Source organism: Alosa pseudoharengus, unplaced genomic scaffold, assembly GCF_046254945.1.
Source record: "Alosa pseudoharengus isolate Yale_2024_CS ecotype anadromous, Long Island Sound unplaced genomic scaffold, YU_APseudo_1.1 YU_APseudo_1.1_scf_13, whole genome shotgun sequence".
Taxonomy (NCBI): Eukaryota; Metazoa; Chordata; class Actinopteri; order Clupeiformes; family Clupeidae; genus Alosa; species Alosa pseudoharengus.
In genome coordinates this window covers 26,926,385-26,945,314 of record NW_027468598.1, presented here as the reverse complement: position 1 = coordinate 26,945,314, position 18,930 = coordinate 26,926,385, and the positions used below count along the sequence as shown (strand labels likewise).

The 18,930-nt window shown below is 40.3% G+C and overlaps 1 protein-coding gene across 2 annotated transcripts; it reads left to right on the top strand.

Moving 5' to 3' along the window:
• The first annotated feature begins 2,784 nt into the window (after positions 1 to 2,784).
• Positions 2,785 to 17,060, top strand: LOC143121966 (NACHT, LRR and PYD domains-containing protein 3-like). 2 transcript variants are annotated; one of them, XM_076282695.1, is made up of 11 exons: positions 2,785 to 2,829; positions 3,232 to 3,350; positions 4,120 to 4,233; positions 4,426 to 4,533; positions 5,852 to 5,956; positions 6,271 to 6,330; positions 6,908 to 8,653; positions 8,887 to 9,060; positions 14,849 to 15,019; positions 15,528 to 15,701; positions 16,289 to 17,060. In XM_076282695.1, exons 2-11 carry the CDS (start codon positions 3,295 to 3,297, stop codon positions 16,314 to 16,316), a joined length of 2,736 nt encoding a protein of 911 aa, XP_076138810.1. In that variant the 5' UTR covers positions 2,785 to 2,829; positions 3,232 to 3,294; the 3' UTR covers positions 16,317 to 17,060. The 2 variants fall into 2 exon arrangements, with proteins under 2 accessions (XP_076138810.1, XP_076138809.1); XM_076282694.1 differs by having other exon boundaries at positions 2,785 to 2,846.
• Positions 17,061 to 18,930: the final 1,870 nt, after the last annotated feature.

Sequence of the window (18,930 nt, the reverse complement as noted above, 5' to 3'; positions counted from 1 at the left end):
ATTTATTTTTTTGTGGAGAGAAAGTAAAGAACTGAGCAGCGTTCATATTTTGTACTGCTATGCAGTACATCTTGTCTGGATCTCATCATATGCTCCATATACAATATACATATGCTCCATATACAATACAATTCAGCAAGGCAGATCACAATCACCTGCAGTCAGTCTGATGTCTATGAAAAGTGATCAAAGGGTGACCCAGTCATCTTTAGTGTTGATGACAAATAAAACAAATTTGAAAAATGTTACAACTTTTCCCTTGGAGCAGATCCATGAAGAATGATAACTCAATGGGATATCCCTTGAATTTCAGCAAAGAGGCTGTTTCAACTCAGCTGAGGTAAGATATTATAGATATATAGCCAATTCTTGTTTAAAGGTGCCATGTGTAAGAATTGAGGTAAAAATATCCAAAAAATTAGCTACACACATCAAAAGAATGAGAAGAAATAAGGGTGATGGTATAGTGCTGCAGAGATATCAACCTGAATGAATTAGCATGCTAAATTACTAGCCACAGCCTGACAGGTGTCATAATACCAGTTTCGGCCATTGGAGGCGGTATGCAGGCAACATAACTGCAAGCCAAACTGCAATATACGTGTCTCGGTTGTTACTCTAGGGTAGACCAACTCACTTTCTGGAGGTATACTGCCCCCATCTTTTATGGAATGTGGAGTATGAATTTATTTTTTGGCGGACATTACACATTAAACCTTTAAATATTTAGAAATGTAATACATGACCACTGCTGGGGCATAAGCTAAAATACTCTGTGGTGCCTCATAGCCTACATAGTCAAATTCAAGCAGACATTTACCTCGGAGATGGAGAAACGCAAGGACAAAACAAACAGCACACGAGAGAAGATCTCCTCAACGCTTGACCCAAGAGAGAGTCGAGGTGTGGGCATTGATTGCTGGTATTCTGAAGAAGGAGATGCTTACACAGCAACCAGTGCAAACAGCAACAACTGAACCTCCACAGAACTAAGACTCTCTTGATTGCCTCTGAGTCTGAATCTGATTAGGAGCATGGAGCATGGAGGATTGTCTCTTAAAGTGGTGGTCCAAACATGCAGGGGCACACAACAACTTAGCCTGCCTTGCTCACAAGTACTTGGCAACACCTGCCACATCAGTACCTTGTGAGAGGTTGTTTTCTCTTTTATATTGTGCAGAAGAAGCAAGCTGCTGTCAGATGGAAATATGTATTTTATGTATAAATGCCCTCAAATTTTTTCTCTTGTATCAGTTTTTTGAACTTGCTATAGTAATTACATTCTGTATAAAATATAATGTGTCCACCCTTTTATTGGTCATGATTAACTGTATGAAATCATTCAATTAATCATTATTACATTTTTTAATCGTTTGATAGCCCTAAAACAATGTATGTGTGTGCATGTGAGTTTCTGTGCATGTAAAATGATGAATAAATAAACTGTGACTCATGGAATTCCTTGTGTATGATCAGCTAATAAAACTTATTGCTATAACCTCAGTGCTAGTGCTTCCTATTTTGTTTACCACATTTTTGGAATCTTGCACAGTGCAGTTAAATGTGTCATGTTTATTATTTTCAATTGTAGTCTTTAATGTAGGGACTAGCTGCATAAATTAGATTAATCGGTGATGTCCTGGATGCCTTGCCACATGCTTCAGGGATCAGACCCACAATATGCAAACACATTATTATGCAACTCAATAACCAGTGAAAGTGATTTATTTATAGATTTCAATAGATTTCTTGTAAACCAAACGGGTCTGACTGGTTCCGTTTGGGGCATGTATACAAATCTGGCTTCTGTGTAAAAGCTAAACAGTCGTCACATATCCTGCTGACAGCAGCATACTGTGTAGCAGGCTTTAGTAAGCTCTATAATAAGATAAGATAATACCTCCCCTAACAACTCTCTGGTTCAAGTTCAGATGATTTTATCCAGCTTTGTTCTGGTGGTCTGGATGTGGGTTGAGGAAGAACATGTGTGGTTCAAGTTCAGGTTTATTATCATGTACTCATACATAAACATTTATCAGCGCTGAAACTTCAAGAATAAAAATAATACTATAAAAATAGGATGAAGAGAGAAGGAGGAAGAGGGTTAACATGGTTAAGTCAAGTTTAAGTTTTTCTACTGAGAGTTCACAGTGCACCGTAAGCTGGTGACAATGATTCATTTTTACTAGTTATAAAAACACTGGATTAAAAAATATAAAATACAAGACATTTCAGTGTTCATCCAAACACCTTCATCAGTTGTTTAGTGTTCACAGGAAGTAATGCAGAAGAGATGCAGCAGGATGGTGTATCTGTAAAGTGCCTGGGAATGGTTTTCAGAACCGTGTTGTAGGCTGAAGACATATGATGTATCAACCCACCTCCCCTATTTAAAGAGGGTCGCTCCACTTTAACAAATCTGGCCTCCTTGACGCCTCTTTCAAACCACCTATCCTCTCCAGATCAGGATATAAACATCTTGATCTTGAAAACTGTGTTGTTCTTTTTGTAGATGAGTATAGACTGTCTTGGATGAGCACTGAAACTTCTTGTATTTTATATTTATTAATCTAGAGTTTTTTAATTAAACCTAGTTGTTGAAACTAAAATTACCTGGATGCACAAATGAATCTCCATATACATTTTTACTAGTGTTACATTGTGGAACTTGACTACAATGATATATGCTTTGCCCTGTCCACACTTTGTACTACAGTACACTTCACATTTAGTCACACCCACCAGCCACAGGGGAATTCCGCACTGTTTAAGGAAGTACTGATATTTGATATGTCATTCTGACCTGTGAGAAGGCGAGAAAGCAGCCTGGTAAGAGGAGAGAAATGGTAATGTTTCTTATACTATGACATTGCAGAATTAAGATTTTTATTGTCCAGTTAGGATAGGTACAGTTCACAATAAATGACTGCTTTTACACTGAAGGGCATTATCATTATTATTACCATTCTGACTTGTAATCTTACACTCTTTGCAAAAGTGTCTTTCAGAGATTGCTGTGATTCTTTGTCATCGGTTCACACTATATCAAATTACTAAACTAGCACTCATTAGTAACTCTGTGTTAGAAAAATATTCAAGATAATACTGATTGATTAAGTCAGAAGTTGCAACCCTACTGTCCCCTTAACTCAGGCTTTCTCCCAGGTGGTTAAATGTTTGTGAGAGTGCTCTCTGAGTGTAGATTGACTGGTGATTTTACCTTTTATACAGTCAGTAAGGTGATGGTGTCTCTGAGGTCTCTGGTGACTTTTGCTTCGCTTGGTTCTTGTAAACATGGAGGCGTCTGTCTCTCCAAAGAGACTCAACAGCTCTGGTGATAAGACCAACAGGTATGACTGTGTTTGTTTATTTTGTTATTGTGCGTGTGTGTGTGTGTGTGTGTGTGCGTGTGTGTGTGTGTGTGTGTGTGTGTGCGCGCACGTAGGCTACATATGTGCTTGAATGTGTGTATATGTGTTTAGTTGGGTCATATCCTGGCTGTATACATAAAACATTTGTAGCTGTTTGTCAGAAAGTGATAGTGTTCATGCCAACTTATACCGTGAGCTACTGTAGGACGCTCATGCCTGTACTTGTTTGGAACGTGCTGATGTTAGGCACATTTGGCAAAGTCCTTAACTGTCGCCATTCAAAGTACTCGACAGGTTTGTCTTTAACATTAGGGTGCTTGGTTTCCATGTGACATTTTAGTTTTGATGGTTTCATGCTCTCATGTGCCAGCAATTCACTGCACACCACACACTGGGGTTTCTGTCCTATTTTGTCCTCAACATAAGTGAATCCATACTTAAATATTCAGGGCCATTTTGCCATATTTACCGCTAAAATTATGTCTAACATGGCCTGTCACATAAACATGGTCTATGTCCATGGCAACGGCTGACGAATAAAGTCCGACATTAGATCTGATTCTTTTTTTTAACCATAAGCTCTGCGACCCACCAATGGTTCCACGACCCACTTTTGGGTCCTGACTCACCAGTTAAGAAACACTTACTGTACCTAAAGGGTCTGCAGTATTACTTACCAAAAATATTACAACACTGTTAAATATACAAATTACATATTATTTTAAAAGTATCTGGTTTCTTGTTTAAGCCATGTCAACCAGGAAAGGCCTGGCTCTCCTGTGCCCAGCTGTGTGTCCATGAAGAGTGACAGGTCAATGGGTTTACCCATCCACCTCAAGGGTGGCCTCAACAACAATCAAGAGTAAGACAAAACAATCACAGAAAATCACACATTTGGTTTCCTTCAAAATGTTTTGAATGATGAAAAAATATATATGCATGTATTGAATTATTGAGAAATTAATGGTGTTTTTTCTTTTACTCTAAAACACAAATTTGATACTGGTATGACAACATAATTACAAAATATATCTTGAAATATGTGCCTGGACAGGGTTCCGCTGGACAGTCCAGACTCTCCCGTGTCCAGCATGGTGTCCATGAAGAGTGAAAGGTCAAAGGGTTTACCCATCCACTTTCAGGGAGACTTCAAGAATGAAAAGTAAGGCATGAGAGGTTTTGAGCATTAGACAAATATCTTGACATTTTTTCCCCATTTTAGTTAATTACGTCACTTAATATAATGTCATGATGATTGAGTAGTGTATAATAGTTACTGAGCTTCTGATATTCCACGTTAATCGAGAAATTCCAACACAGGTCAGAGGCTCATTTTGAGTGACCCCAGCTAAAACTACACATAACCTTGGTGTAATTGATGGCAGACTACATTTCGCAGAGTGTGTAGTCTCAGTCACAATGTCATGTCAGTTTATACTGTATAATTATGATCTTCAAGTCTTACCTTATCTCAAATCTTATATGATCTTATAGAGCAGTGGTCCCCAAACTTTTTCTTCCGAGGGCCAGCTCACTGTGCCTGGCTCTAAGAGAGGGCCAGAGACTCGGAGTATATTAGTAACCATAAATAGCTTAGTGCTGTGAACAACAGCAGTCTACCTTAGTTGAATATTCCATTACATTGAATCATAGGCTACTGCAATTTAATACCATTGTTAGCTGTGCTTATATTGCAATCATGCCATATCAGTGTCAAATGTAGCTCAAATGAAATAATACTAATAAAAAATAGCATTCCCAAAAGTATTAGCAGGGAGTCCCAAAAGTGTATTTTATTCAAAATGTGTGAACTCTGTGTCTTTGCATACACAGCTCAAGTTGTGAACAAGCAATATCCTACAAATAATTTGAAGTTCTCAAACTATGAGAGTTTTATGAAGTGCTGGCAAAAACATCTGAAATGACCACTTTCACTCACCTGATGAGAACTTTGTGAATTTGTATGAACATTTGAACAAGTTAGTTAGTTACTAACAATTAATTGATAAACTTGTAGAATACTTTGAGCACTGATGCAGTCAGCATAGGCCTCTTACATTGTTTGCAGGTAAGCCTACATTTCATTCCGTTTTCGATGGCAAACACGAAACAGCGCCAAAACAACCACCAGTGGACAAAAAGGGTATTACATGTGTACTGTTAAGACTCGCCATAGAGAATGAATGGGGGAAATTACGGAGGTTATAGTTTGACGATGTCGTACTCCCATGCGGGCCAGATGCTATATACGACGGACATGTTTTGGGGGGCCACCCAAAATGAGGTGGCGGGCCGTATCAGGTCCGCGGGCCATAGTTTGGGGACCACTGATGTAGTCTATGACCACTTTAAATTATTTTTTAATGATAATGTGTATTGCTGTTATTGTGCTCTGCTTTGAACAAAAGCATCTGCTACAAACGATAAACATAAACATATCATGTCATGACCAAATGCAATATGACTCGGAAATATTTCAGGATTCCAAGACCAGACTCTCCTGTGCCTAGCTGTGTGTCCATGAAGAGTGACAGGTTGATGGGATTACCCACCCACCTCAAGGGAGACTCTGACAAAGATGAAGAGTAAGACATAGGATACCTGTCCCAAAAAATACAATTGGAGTGAATTCCAGGGATTATTATTATAATCCCCATTATTATTTCTTAATTGTTACATTATTATTTTCATAATGATATAATTCATATATATTTGTAAAATAATAATTGTTTCATATTGAATCAAAGAAGCAAAATAATCCAATTGTGTCTATCAATTCCGAAACGGCTGTTGCTCAAAACGTCGCTTTGTCCAACTTCTGAATATTTTACCATTACTCTGCCCTGTTGTCTACTACATTGTGTGACCTGCACTCACATGTCAACGGATTCTATTTCAGTTTCCAGATGAAGACCACATCACCAGAGCCTACCTATTATGCCTATGGTCCACCCATGATGTAAGTTGCTTCTTTTGTGGTCAATGAGCCATTTTAATGTCGTAGTGAACATACACTAATTGTGATATTCTGATCAATTTATAGGCTTTCAAGCTTGCCAGCAAAATAAATACATATGTTTTACATTGATTACTGAGTGAACAGATAGCATCATCATGTCATGATGAGTCGACATCCTAAGGTTGAGATAAGAGAGGGTTTGAAGACCCATATTGAAGCCTACATTTGGGACATATTTAGCCCCATTTTTGATTACATAGCAGGTAATGGTTTGCAATAGGTTCAGCTTCAACAGATACCAATATCATGCTAGTTTTAAAACCGACCCAACCATAGGCCTTTACACTTCAACACTTTTAGTAGATGATTAATTAACCACCTTTAATAACACGTTCATTTTGACAATACTAATATCTTAACAATGCTCAGCAGTAACAATTTGATTGTAATGGCAATGGAAATCAAGAAAGTATATTTATGTATTGTATGATTAGATAGAGTTAAACTTTTCTTAATGACTTATATCAAAACAAAACAATTTCACATTTCTAACAAAACACATTTCTAACTTTCACAGACCGCTGGAAGCTGTTGAGGCAACAAAATCTCATCTGAGGAGGAAGTTTCAGTATTTACTTGAGGGAACAGCAACACAGGGACAAACCAGACTCTTCAATGAGATCTACACTGACCTCTACATCACAGAGGGGGGAGAAGGGGAGGTCAACAAGGAGCATGAGGTCAGACAGATAGAGACAGCGTCCAGAAGAGCTGAAGCAGAAGATATAGCCATCAAGTGCACAGACATCTTCAAACCTTTACCTGGACAAAGCAAACCCCTCAGAACGGTGCTCACAAAGGGAGTGGCTGGCATTGGAAAAACAGTCTCTGTGCAGAAGTTTATTCTGGACTGGGCCGACGGAAAAGCCAATCAGGATGTTCAATTCATATTTCCTCTTGCATTCCGAGAGCTGAATTTGATCAAGGAGAAAAATCTCAGTCTGTTACAACTCCTTCAGCATTTGTTCAGGGAACAGAAAGACATCCAATTCTTCAGGATTGAGGAGCACAAAGTTGTGTTCATCTTTGATGGCCTGGATGAGTACCGCTCTCCTCTTGACTTTCACAACAGCAAGCCTGTTACCAAAGTGGAAGATCCTGTCTCAGTGGACACGCTGCTGACAAACCTCATCAAGGGAAATCTACTTCCCTCTGCTCTCCTCTGGATCACCACCAGACCTGGAGCAGCCGATAAGATCCCTTTTGAGTGCGTGGACCGGGTGACAGAGATACAAGGTTTCAATGACTTTGAGAAAAAGGAGTATTTCAGGAAGAGAATCAGTGATGAAAACCTGGCCAAAAGAGCCATTTCACACCTGAAGTCATCTAGAAGCCTCTATATAATGTGCCACATACCGGTCCTATGCTGGATTTCTGCCACTGTTTTAGAAAGAATGTTTACTGAGGCAAGCAGTGGTGAAATCCCCAAAAGTCTTACCCAAATGTATATACACTTCCTGATCATTCAAATGGAAATCAGAGAAGGAAAATACACAGACACAGATGAAGAGATGATTTTCAGACTGGGGAAACTGGCTTTTCAACAGCTGGAGAAGGGCAATCTGATTTTCTATGAAGAAGACCTGAGAGAGTGTGGCATTGACATCACAGAAGCATCAGTGTACTCAGGAGTGTGTACTCAGATCTTCAGAGAGGAGTCGGTGTTGTACCAGCGGAAGGTGTTCAGCTTTGTGCATCTGAGTATTCAGGAGTTTCTTGCTGCTGTGCATGTACATGTGTCCTTTACCATTAAGGGAAAAAATGTATTAAGATCAGACCACACCTGTCCTCTACTTCATGACCTTCACAAGGTGGGTGTGGATTTGGCCTTAGAGAGTGAGGATGGGCACCTTGACCTTTTTATCCGCTTCCTATTGGGCCTCTCACTGGAGTCCAATCAAAAAAATCTGGATAGCCTTTTGAAGAATGCAAAGAAAACGTCACTAGATACACAGGAAACTTCTAGGTACATCAAGCAGAAAATTGAAGAATGCTGGACTTTTACCAAAATGCTCAATCTCTTCCATTGTCTAAATGAACTGAATGACACGTCTATGGTCAAAGACATTCAAGAAGCCTTGCTCTCAGGCCATCTTCCTTGGCCTAGTGAAACAACTCCTTCAAACTGTCAGTGTGCCTCACTGATGTATCTGTTACTGACAGCAGAAGAAGGGAAATATGACTTTCATCTAAATCGAATAATAAAAACAGATGAATGTATTGAGAAAACGATTCCTGTCATTAAAGCACTCAGTCAGGCCAGGTAAGGAAAATTGCACCATGTATCTCCATGAGAATGTTTGTGATAATGCAAACATTTAATGCATCTTAACCAAGTGTACACTCAGATAATCTCACTGAGCAAAAGGCAATTATTATGTTGCATGTTTTGTTTATCTTATGTGTTTGTTGTCTGGTTTCAACCAATCTTGATGGAAAGGCTCAGATATTTCACCACTTTGGTCTTTAACTTTGACACCACTTCATTCTGGCCAGGCTTGGATGGTGCCGCATCACTTCCAGAAGCTGTGAGCAGCTGGGTTTGGTTCTGACCCAAAGCTCGTCACTCATACGAGAACTGGACCTCAGTGGAAACAAGATACAGGACTGTGGGGTGGAGAAGCTGTCCAGAGGACTGGAAAACCCAAAGTGCAAACTGAAGCAACTTAAGTATGTAGCTTGTTTGATATCCAGTACCTATTCTGCCGGTTTAGAAGTTACATACCGGTGAGAGACTACTGTAACTTCAAATGCATGAATTGCAACCTCCTATACACAATGATAAGGGAATTACTTGACAAGTGGAGGTTGGTGCTCACAGAAATGACACTGACATCAGAAAGTACAATGGGCCATTCAGAGTTTTTGTCTCTGATGAAGACACAGTGCATCAAAATATTTGTCATTTGCACCCAGGGTTCTAAATTAACACCTGCCAACCCGCCAAATGCGGGTTAAAATTAATTTTGGCGGGTGTTAATAAAAACTTACTAGCCAGTTTGGCCGCTGATGCATGAGGCATTACGTGCATGATACATAAGGCTGTGTTCTTGGCATAGGGTTCTTGGTCATATATCTCCCTGGCAGTACTTCCTATATTTCCCATGACCACTGTGCCGTAATGCATGTGATGACGTTTCATAAGCCCATTGTCTGCGCAGTTTGCAGTGAAACCAGAGACTGAAACGAACGGAGCGTCTACCAGAAAACTCAAGGAATTAGAAGAACGAACGAAGCCAGAGCATGGAGCATAGACTGAAAGAGGAGGGAGTTAGCCAGTAAAGTAAAGTAAAAAGTACATAACACATGTACATAACACAAATACACGTTTCGAAATATTAACGCAATTAACGCATTGTGAACCTATTTCCTTTGTGGGAGGCTGATGTCATAGCGGAGGCCACAAAACCTGAAGCAGCTAGATCGTTAATTTTATTGTCTATGGAGTTAGCTGAAGATGGAAAGGAACGTGAGGACTAGGAGCTTGTATAGGTGAAAATTATCAGTTTTAAAAAGTTGCCTGATCAGTGATCATCACCACCACAAGCATCACACACTGTGCGTAGAGACAGAGGCACCAACATTTAGCCAACTACATGTACCGCAGAGCGGTACAAAATATGACCGCCGCCCAGTCCAGCACATTTTTTCCACAAAAATAAATCACGCTGAAAGGCCTATATGATTCTAACTGTCTCACTAAATTGCATTATCCACACTCAATTCTCACTGGTATCTGCTAGACAACAAGTACCAAAACATGATTAGTTCATAGATTTCACATGTAAAATTAATTTTATACAACCCCACCTCCATCTTGCCTGTTCATAATTCTGAGAAATTCTTGAATTGTGTGCATGTGTGCATGTACATGTTTATGTTATGTGTGTGTGTGTGTGTGTGTGTGTGTGTGTGTGCGTGCTTGTGTGTGTGCCTGCGTATGTGCCTGTGCATGCAAGCGTACATATGTCTACTGTGTGAGTATGTGTCATACGTATGATTACTGTGAATGTATGTGTGTGTGTGTGTGTGTATCTGTTTGTGCACATGTGTGCACATGAAATGGGTTAACATGACCCCTGGAGGCAAACATACGGATAAAAAATGGTCATCCTAGTCCCTACAGTTCTCAAGATATTCACAGAGAACTGTGTCTGCCCTACCCTCCTTTCGGGGGGTCCAGTCCAGCGGGGGGGCTACAGATCAAAACGAAAAACGACGGTTCAATGCTATCCATGTGGGGTTACATGCCCACCAAGTTTTGTGTACCCCGGTCTTTCAGTGTCCCGGGAATCCTTGTTGGTGTACGTCACAAAATGTACACATACATTATTTTATTGTAAGGCCCCCCATGAACGAAAGTACACAAAACTTGGCATGCATTCGGAGGGTGTCATAATGATCCTACACTTTTAAATTCGTGCAGTTTTGACCTTGTCACACCAGAGATATTGTGATGAAAACACCTAATTTTTTGCTTTTTAAATTTTAACTAGGTGGCGCTGACATGCCCCCTTAAGACCAACATACATAAAAAAGGTGGACCTCCTAGGCCCTACGGTTCCCGAGATATTCACAGAAAACTGTCTCCGGCCACCTACAGGCCAGTTGGTGTATAGTAACATAAATTAATTTATTGTGTGGCCCCCCCATGAACGGAATTCCACAAAACTTGGCGTGCATACAGAGGGTGTCATAATGATCCTACACTTCCAATTTCGTGCAGTTTTGTCTATGTTAGGTCACAGATACCTGCGATTACACCTCATTTTTACTTTTTTGTGTTTAACTAGGTGGCGCTATACATGAAATGAGTGGTTATAGAATGGGTTGACATGGCCCCTTGAGATCAACATACAAAAAAAAATGGTCCTCCTAAACCAGGGGTATTCAATTAATCTTCAGCGAGGTCCAGTTACGGAACATTTCCTCAAGCAAAGGTCCGGAGCATCATAATGTTTAACGTGCGTGTTTAGGCTATGTATATGTATGTATGTATAATATTAGGATGGATGGATGGAGCCTAGTTGTAGATAGATATATAGATAGATAGATAGATAGATACTTTATTGATCCCCAAGGGGAAATTCAAGAAATAGAAGATTGTAGGCCTAGGCCTAATGTTTAATGTGAAATAAAATAAGTAGCCTAAAAGGCAACATTCGAAATGAGGAGAAATAAGGCAAGATAAGAGTAGCCTAATTGGGGAGAAAAACTGAGTAGCCTTGGCTATTTTTAAGATCTTAACGTGAACTTAAAATAAAATTTGAGCTGAGGCAAGGATGGATATTCCACAGCTGGTTCCTTGAACCCATTAATCAGCAAGTTTAATTGAATTTTTTAGTTTTTTTTATGTTGACCCGAAATCCTGGAAACCCAGGAATATCACGTTGTTGGGCAGTGAATGCATGTAGTCTTAACTAGATTGTGGTGGATCAATCATATTGCCTTCTTAAATCGTAAAATATTCTGTGGTCTCAGTTCACTGTTGAATGGGCCTAGCCTACCCTATGCTTGCTCAAAATATATGCTTTGTCTAGTAGAGGTGCTTCAAATTGGCGCTTAAAATCGCCTGTCTCAGAATATATAGAAGAGGTCCAGGGCAATTCCGCGCAAAACTGTCACATCCATATTTAGTTGGCGTTATGGACGTGACAGTTTTGCGTGGTATAGCCCCCGTATCGTTATATAAAGCTCTGTTCTCGCTGTCTAGCTTTCTCCTCTTTGAGCAATCGATGATTTGAAAATAACTTACTTATTGTTAACATAGATATCCATCTGATTGTTTCTCGTCCCGTCGCCTCTCCTCGCTCGTTTCAGGCTATGTCTCTTCTCCATAGTAGGCTACTTTACTCACTGACTCGACTTTATCAGAATTCACAGATTTCACTGGCTGAGTAGCAGCAAGCTAAATGATGGTTCCTGAAGCTCCTGAAGTAAATGCTGTTATCCTAACCAACGAAACATTTAGCGCAGCTTTGAAATCGTACGTGAAAATCTAAATTAGGCTATTATGGTCTGGGTCCGGATAGGATCACGTCACGGTCCGGACTCGGACCGCGGTCGGCCATTTGGTGATTGGCGGTCATAAGTAAGGGATAATGGACGACACGGTGGTCTGTTCACAGAAGTTAATGCACGGTCGAGGTTGTAAAACGGCCCCGACGCGAAGCGGAGGGCTGTTTAAACCTCGTAGTGCATTAACTTCTGTGAACAGACCACCGTGTCGTCCATTATCCGGCTTATTCCACTGTTGCCACTTGCGTTGTGTTCATTTCCTGTTACAATTTAAACGTTTTAATCGCTAAAACTGTCTTGTTTGTAGAACTAATTTCTTCCGACACATATCAACTCATTTCTCAACTCACAGGACAAACTGCCGTTACTAGTTCTAAATGGATGGTTGCTACGGCCAAAGGCCAGTCGTTAGTTCTATCTCTCCCGTTGTCAAGCAGGCGTATCCCAAGATTCTGATGAACTTTAGCTTTGAAACATCGCTATTTTACTTAGCCTGCTGTCATCCATCTAGCTAAAAGCCACTTCCGTCATATGCTACAATGTGGCAATGTTCTGAACGTCTGCATTTTACAGCTCGGATGCAACGTGACAGTTCATTTAAACTTCACAATGAGTTTGGCGAATTAATATACAAGTGTGATACGGCCAAAAAATGGATCTACTTCATAGGTGTGCAGATAACATACGGTTAATGGTCGTTCTAAATTACGTAGGACAATGGGAAATTCAACCAAGCAGTGGAATAATAAATAGTAGCTGTAGTGCAAACTGTTTTTCACTCTTGTTAGAGAAAGTATACAATGTCAACATGCACCAACAGCATGTTACATAAAGACGATACTTTTCGCGTCCTCTCTATAAAGATCCAACTTCAACGTACGTAGTCCCTATGCATTTAATTGGGAACGCGTCTGAGCACACACAAGAGGGAGAGGAAACGAGTGACAGCTTCCAGCTGGCTTGTCATTGTTGATGATAATTGATATCTCCTTTTTATTAAATTAAGATTAAACTAAATGCGGTGGTGGTTGGGACAGACTTATGGGGTCGAGAAGAGGAATGAAGCAGGGGATGAGGATATTGACAGAGAAATAGATAGATAGATAGATAGATAGATAGATAGATAGATAGATAGAGATCCCAAACATGAAATTAAGTGTTTGCACTTTCTGTGTATATTTTGTGGTATGTATTCATGCCAACAATGTTAATAAAATGATCAAATGCATTCAGTGACACTCATCTCATAAACTCATAATTCTCTTATTTTCACCGAAAAAAAAATGGCTAGTAGAAATTCTGATTGGCTAGTAACTTTAGAAAGTTACCAGCCACATTGGCTGGTGATCAAAAAAGTTAATTTAGAACCCTGTTTGCACCTAGCAAAGAAACAAAAACAAATAATAATTATTTGTAAGTTCTAGTTATTTCTAAATCTTTGGATTCTTTGGACTGACTCTAAAGCGAACACACACACAGAAGCTCATATACACACAGAAGCAAACACACTCACACACATATAGTATGAGTTACAAGTGTAGGGGTTGAAGTAGGAAATGGAGACAAATTGACAAGCGTAATTTATATTTGCGGAGAGATTGTGCAGGACTGCGGCTGTCATATTTTGTACTGCTATGCAATACATCTAGTTTTGTCCATTTTAATCTTTACTTTTTGTTGACCAATCTGACATATGACTTTACATCTCTGTCCAGCATCCTGAAGTAACCTCTTCTGTTGATGGTGGCAATGGGGTTTAGCGGGTGCTGTTTAATGAAGTGGGGAATCCCAAACATGAATTTGATGAACATGAACTTGAACAGATAGATGATAAGAGAGCCGTTATGTGGTGTATTAACATTTGAGTATGTGGTGTATTAACATTTGAGTATGTGGTGTATTAACATTTGAGTTTTGTTATTTTGGAAACTTGGTTGTGCTGTAGATTATTTACTATAAAAAGAGAATGCCGGGATATCTGTTTGTCTGTTCCTGCCTGGGTCGAGTAAAGGGCGTGGAAAAATGGAACATGAAAAAAAAAACATTCCAGGCTAATATCTTGCTATAGTTGCACATCAGCAGTAGCCTATTTGTCTGCATTGCTATCCACACTGACATTTGGTTTACTTGTCATTTCAGCAACCTCAATCATCACAATTAAAGTACAGGTTAAACTAGATGTACCGCAAAGCGGTAAAAAATACCACCGGAAGCATACATATACACAAAAGAAAACGCTTGTATCGCTTTGCGGTATATCTAGTTGACATCTTGATCTAGCAACGAGTATCCTAGTCTGCTCACTATCTTTCATACACTTGCTGTGCTGTCTTGTTTGTATTCCTCCTTTCATTTATTATGACCACCGCGCGAAGCTGAGGCTGAAATCAGTGAAAGCGGTGGCCCCGCAAAATTGACATCCTACAATTTTTTTCTCCAGGTTGACAAACTGTTCCCTGACAGAGAGGAGTTGTGCCATTCTGGCCTCAGTGCTCTCCACGGGTTCCTCCCTCAGAGAGCTGAACCTGAGTGGAAACAGGATTCAGGACGCCGGAGTGAAACTCTTCACTGATGGTCTGAAGAGCACATGCTGTAAACTGAAGGTGTTAAGGTGATTTTGAACATGTCTGTTACCTAGGGAACTTGGACCAGCACAAACCAGATTCCCCAATTTCTTCTCTTTTCCTGCCTCCCCTAGTGTGTGAGCCAACATGGCAACACACCATTCCTTCCTAGTGGGCTGGAGAGTGCTTTACCATCTTGCTACAGTAACCAGAAAAAACACTGGCTCTATACAGGACCTTTTTGCGTTTTTATACCTCACAGCTTTTTATGAAACAAATAATATTTATTTAGTTGCCACTAAATTAGAGGTAAAGCTAAAATCATCTGGTGCTGTTTTTCATTTGCAATGCCATTATAGTCCTCAATGACAGCGGTGGCAACCATCACTTCCTTGTGGATGACTGTCTGCCACAACAACACATACTAATTCACACAATGTTGCACTCTGCAAAGAAATACTGTAATGAAAGGTTAATACCCAACCTCAATAATTACAGTAGAAGTAGTGATGTAGTATTTTTGGTAACCCCTGCATTTGGGCACTTGCTTTGCAGACTCCATAACTGTGGCCTCACAGATGAGAGCTGCTTTTACCTGGCTGCAGCACTGAGGTCCAACCCCTCCCACCTGAGAGAGCTCCACCTGAGCGTCAACACTCTGGGGGAATCTGGAGAGGAGCCTCTGGAAGCACTAAGAAAGGATCCGCACTGCAGTCTGAAAATTTTGACGTGAGTATTTCAGAGACACAGTCACACTGTATATATAGTATATATAAGTATATATACACTTTTTTGATCCTGTGAGGGAAATTTGGTCTCTGCATTTAACCCAATCGGTGAATTAGTGAAACACAAACAGCACACAGTGAAGTGAAGCACACACTAATCCCGGCGCAGTGAGCTGCCTGCTACAACGGCAGCGCTCGGGGAGCAGTGAGGGGTTGGGTGCCTTGCTCAAGGGCACTTCAGCCGCGGCCCACTGGTCGGGGCTCGAACCGGCAACCCTCGGGTTACAATTCCAGAATGCTAACCGGTGGGCCACGGCTGCCCACAAAACACTGTACACTGTAATGTACACTGTACACCATTCCAGATACAGAAAATGTATAAAATCATCAAATAATTTTTTGATAAACACAAATTCACTAGGAGAAATTGGTCTGTCTAATTTGACAGTTGGGATATGCACATTTTATTACAGTGGTATAAAATCCTACCAGAGAATATATGACATTTAGTTCTGTATTTCCAGAACTTTGTGCATTAGTGAACATTTGTCAAATATAGCACATCACAGATTTATATGCTTTGTGTAGGACAAAACCCCAGAAGTCATGGTGCTAGGACCGGCAGTGGCAAGAGACCCCAAAAGTCATGGTGCTGGGACCGGTGATTACATGAGACCCCAGAAGTCATGGTGCTGGGACCAGCAGTGACATGTGGACATGGACCTTGGGCCCTTTCTCTGTGTTCTGGAGGAGTTGATTTATCTACAGAATATATTTGTTTATTTCACTGCATTGTCTGACTGTGTTCAAACAGAAAGGACACTATCAGAGACTATATCAGAGATTAAAGATCATGGGAATAAACGTGCAATTAATGTAGATATGTATACTGTATTATAACCATCTCTGGCCTGTTGGAGTATATGGGATAATGACACTTAATTGGTCAGGGAGGATATGTTTTCCATCATCAGGTTATGTCACAAGGTTGTCAATAGGTTTTTTTTCATGCTGTTTGTCTATCTGTCATCAGCATAACACTAAAACTAACAGACTGATTCTCATGAAACTTGAGATGTGGCACAGGCCACCAAGGAACCCATGCCATTTTAAATCATATCTGAATCAAGGGGCACATCCAGGAAAATGTTGTTTTCTTTTGTTATCATTGTGAAATAAGGTATATTTGGCAGAGGTCTGCACTCCTCGAGTGTCCTTCTATTTCTTCATAACTAAGTGTGCAAAACTGCATAATAATAGCCTACATAATGTAAACCAAGAATTTACCAGGTTCATCTTTTCAAAATGATATAGCCAGCTTGAAAATTCAAAGTCAATAAACCACCATTTATATATTTTATATTGGGTTATTTTGAGAAATAATATATTACTATTTTGACTAATATACTTTTATATATTATGTTTTACCTACTCAAAAAAAAAATCATGACAATTCATAGAACTCAAGTTTTTAAACCAAACTCTTCATATATAGCCATAAACGCTATCAAATTCAAGGTCAAATTCAAGACTATTTTCCTCAGTGGTTCAATGTTGGTGGAATAAGTTGCCCAGTGCTCTCCGGTGCAAACCAGAACCAAAGATGGTTCTTTAGAGTGATGCCATAGGGGAACCATTTTTGGTTCAACAAAGAACCTTTTAAACTAAGGTTCATTGTAAGTATATATACTCTTTTGATCCCGTGAGGGAAATTTGGTTTCTGCATTTATCCCAATCTGTGAATTAGTGAAACACACTCAGCACACAGTGAACACAGTGAGGTGAAGCACACACTAATCCCGGCGCAGTGAGCTGCCTGCAACAATATCGGCGCTCGGGGAGCAGTGCGGGGTTAGGTGCCTTGCTCAAGGGCACTTCAGCCGTGCCTACTGGTCGGGGTTCGAACCGGCAATCCTCTGGTCAGGGGCGTCACTAGACCTTATTCACTGGGGCACGTGCCTTAGTAAAAGTCTCCAGTGCCCCAGTAAAATTCTAGCACGGCTCTAGCTGGAAACGGCATTCATGAGCGCATCTCCGTGCCTGCTTTAATCATGGCTCGAGTCTGTCACTTACCAGCCAATAATAAAAAAAACAAGGAATAAAGAAAGGGGCCATAATAGCCAATCAGGAAATAGCACCTCTGTAGCTGGCTAAGATTGAACGCAACAACCATGAAAATCGTTCACGTGATTCTTCCGAGTGTTTCGTTGTACTGCACACACATACACTGTGGATTGTGGAATCACTTTGAGCATAGAGTAAGTCGTCCCCTGTTTAATGTTACAACAAATTCACAACTTGTTTGACAGAAAAAATTACAAGTTGATCGCTGTTAGAGAGTGTTAGGGTAACATAACATAACTAGCATCTGTTTTTCAATGCTTAGCGTCATTGTAGCCTAAATTTAGCAACAGTTTACCAGCTTGTGCTCTCTCCCTCACACACACACTCACACCATGCGTAGGCTGCATGCACACATGCGGACAATTAATAAGGATGTATACGTATACTGTAGAGACTCCTGTAAAAGTAGCCTATACTGTTTGTGAAGCTGTCCTACTGTAAAACTAAACACAGCCTTCTGACTATTCAGAGATGGACATCAGAAAATTATTCCTGAACAGAGGGAGAGGAACAGTGAGCAGGATGAGGGAGGTATGATAATTTTGCCCACATTAACGGTAACATTAACATTTATGCTGGTAATAGCCAGTGCTGTGATTTGATCAATGGTCTGATGGCAAACTTAAATAAGTTTGCTGCATTTGCAAATGTAGCCTATAATAATACACAGAATCAGAATAGCCATCTGTGTAGATTATTATAGGCTACATTTGCAAATTATCACCAAAAGTCAGTATTAAGGCTTTAGTAGGCTATTTAAGCTACAAAGAACTGCAGTATTGCCAGGATGTATATAGGACCCTTGCCTGGGAGGGAAGTATATCTCACTTTTGACTAAAAATAAGCTTCCCTTGTGTTAGTAGGAAAGCCTATTAAATTAATGCATGTGAGTAGGCCTACTATGTATTTGGATGTTACTGGATAGAGGCTGCTACAACAATTGAGGGAGAGAGTGCTGGAGGAGGAGGAGGAGGAGAAGGTCGAAGAGAGGGGAGAAAGAGCACAGGCTGGGCAGTCCAATACCAGGCAGGAGGAGGAGGAGAGACAGGCAAGAAACGGATGAGGACATGATGGGGGCTAGGCGTAAAACTATTCAGAGTATGGAG

Coding starts and splice junctions, on each gene's coding strand:
- LOC143121966 (XM_076282695.1), top strand. CDS start 3,295: ATGGAGGCGTCTGTCTCTCCAAAGAGACTCAACAGCTCTGGTGATAAG. Junction 4,234..4,425: donor GGCCTCAACAACAATCAAGA/GTAAGACAAAAC, acceptor GTGCCTGGACAG/GGTTCCGCTGGACAGTCCAG. Junction 6,331..6,907: donor GCCTATGGTCCACCCATGAT/GTAAGTTGCTTC, acceptor TAACTTTCACAG/ACCGCTGGAAGCTGTTGAGG.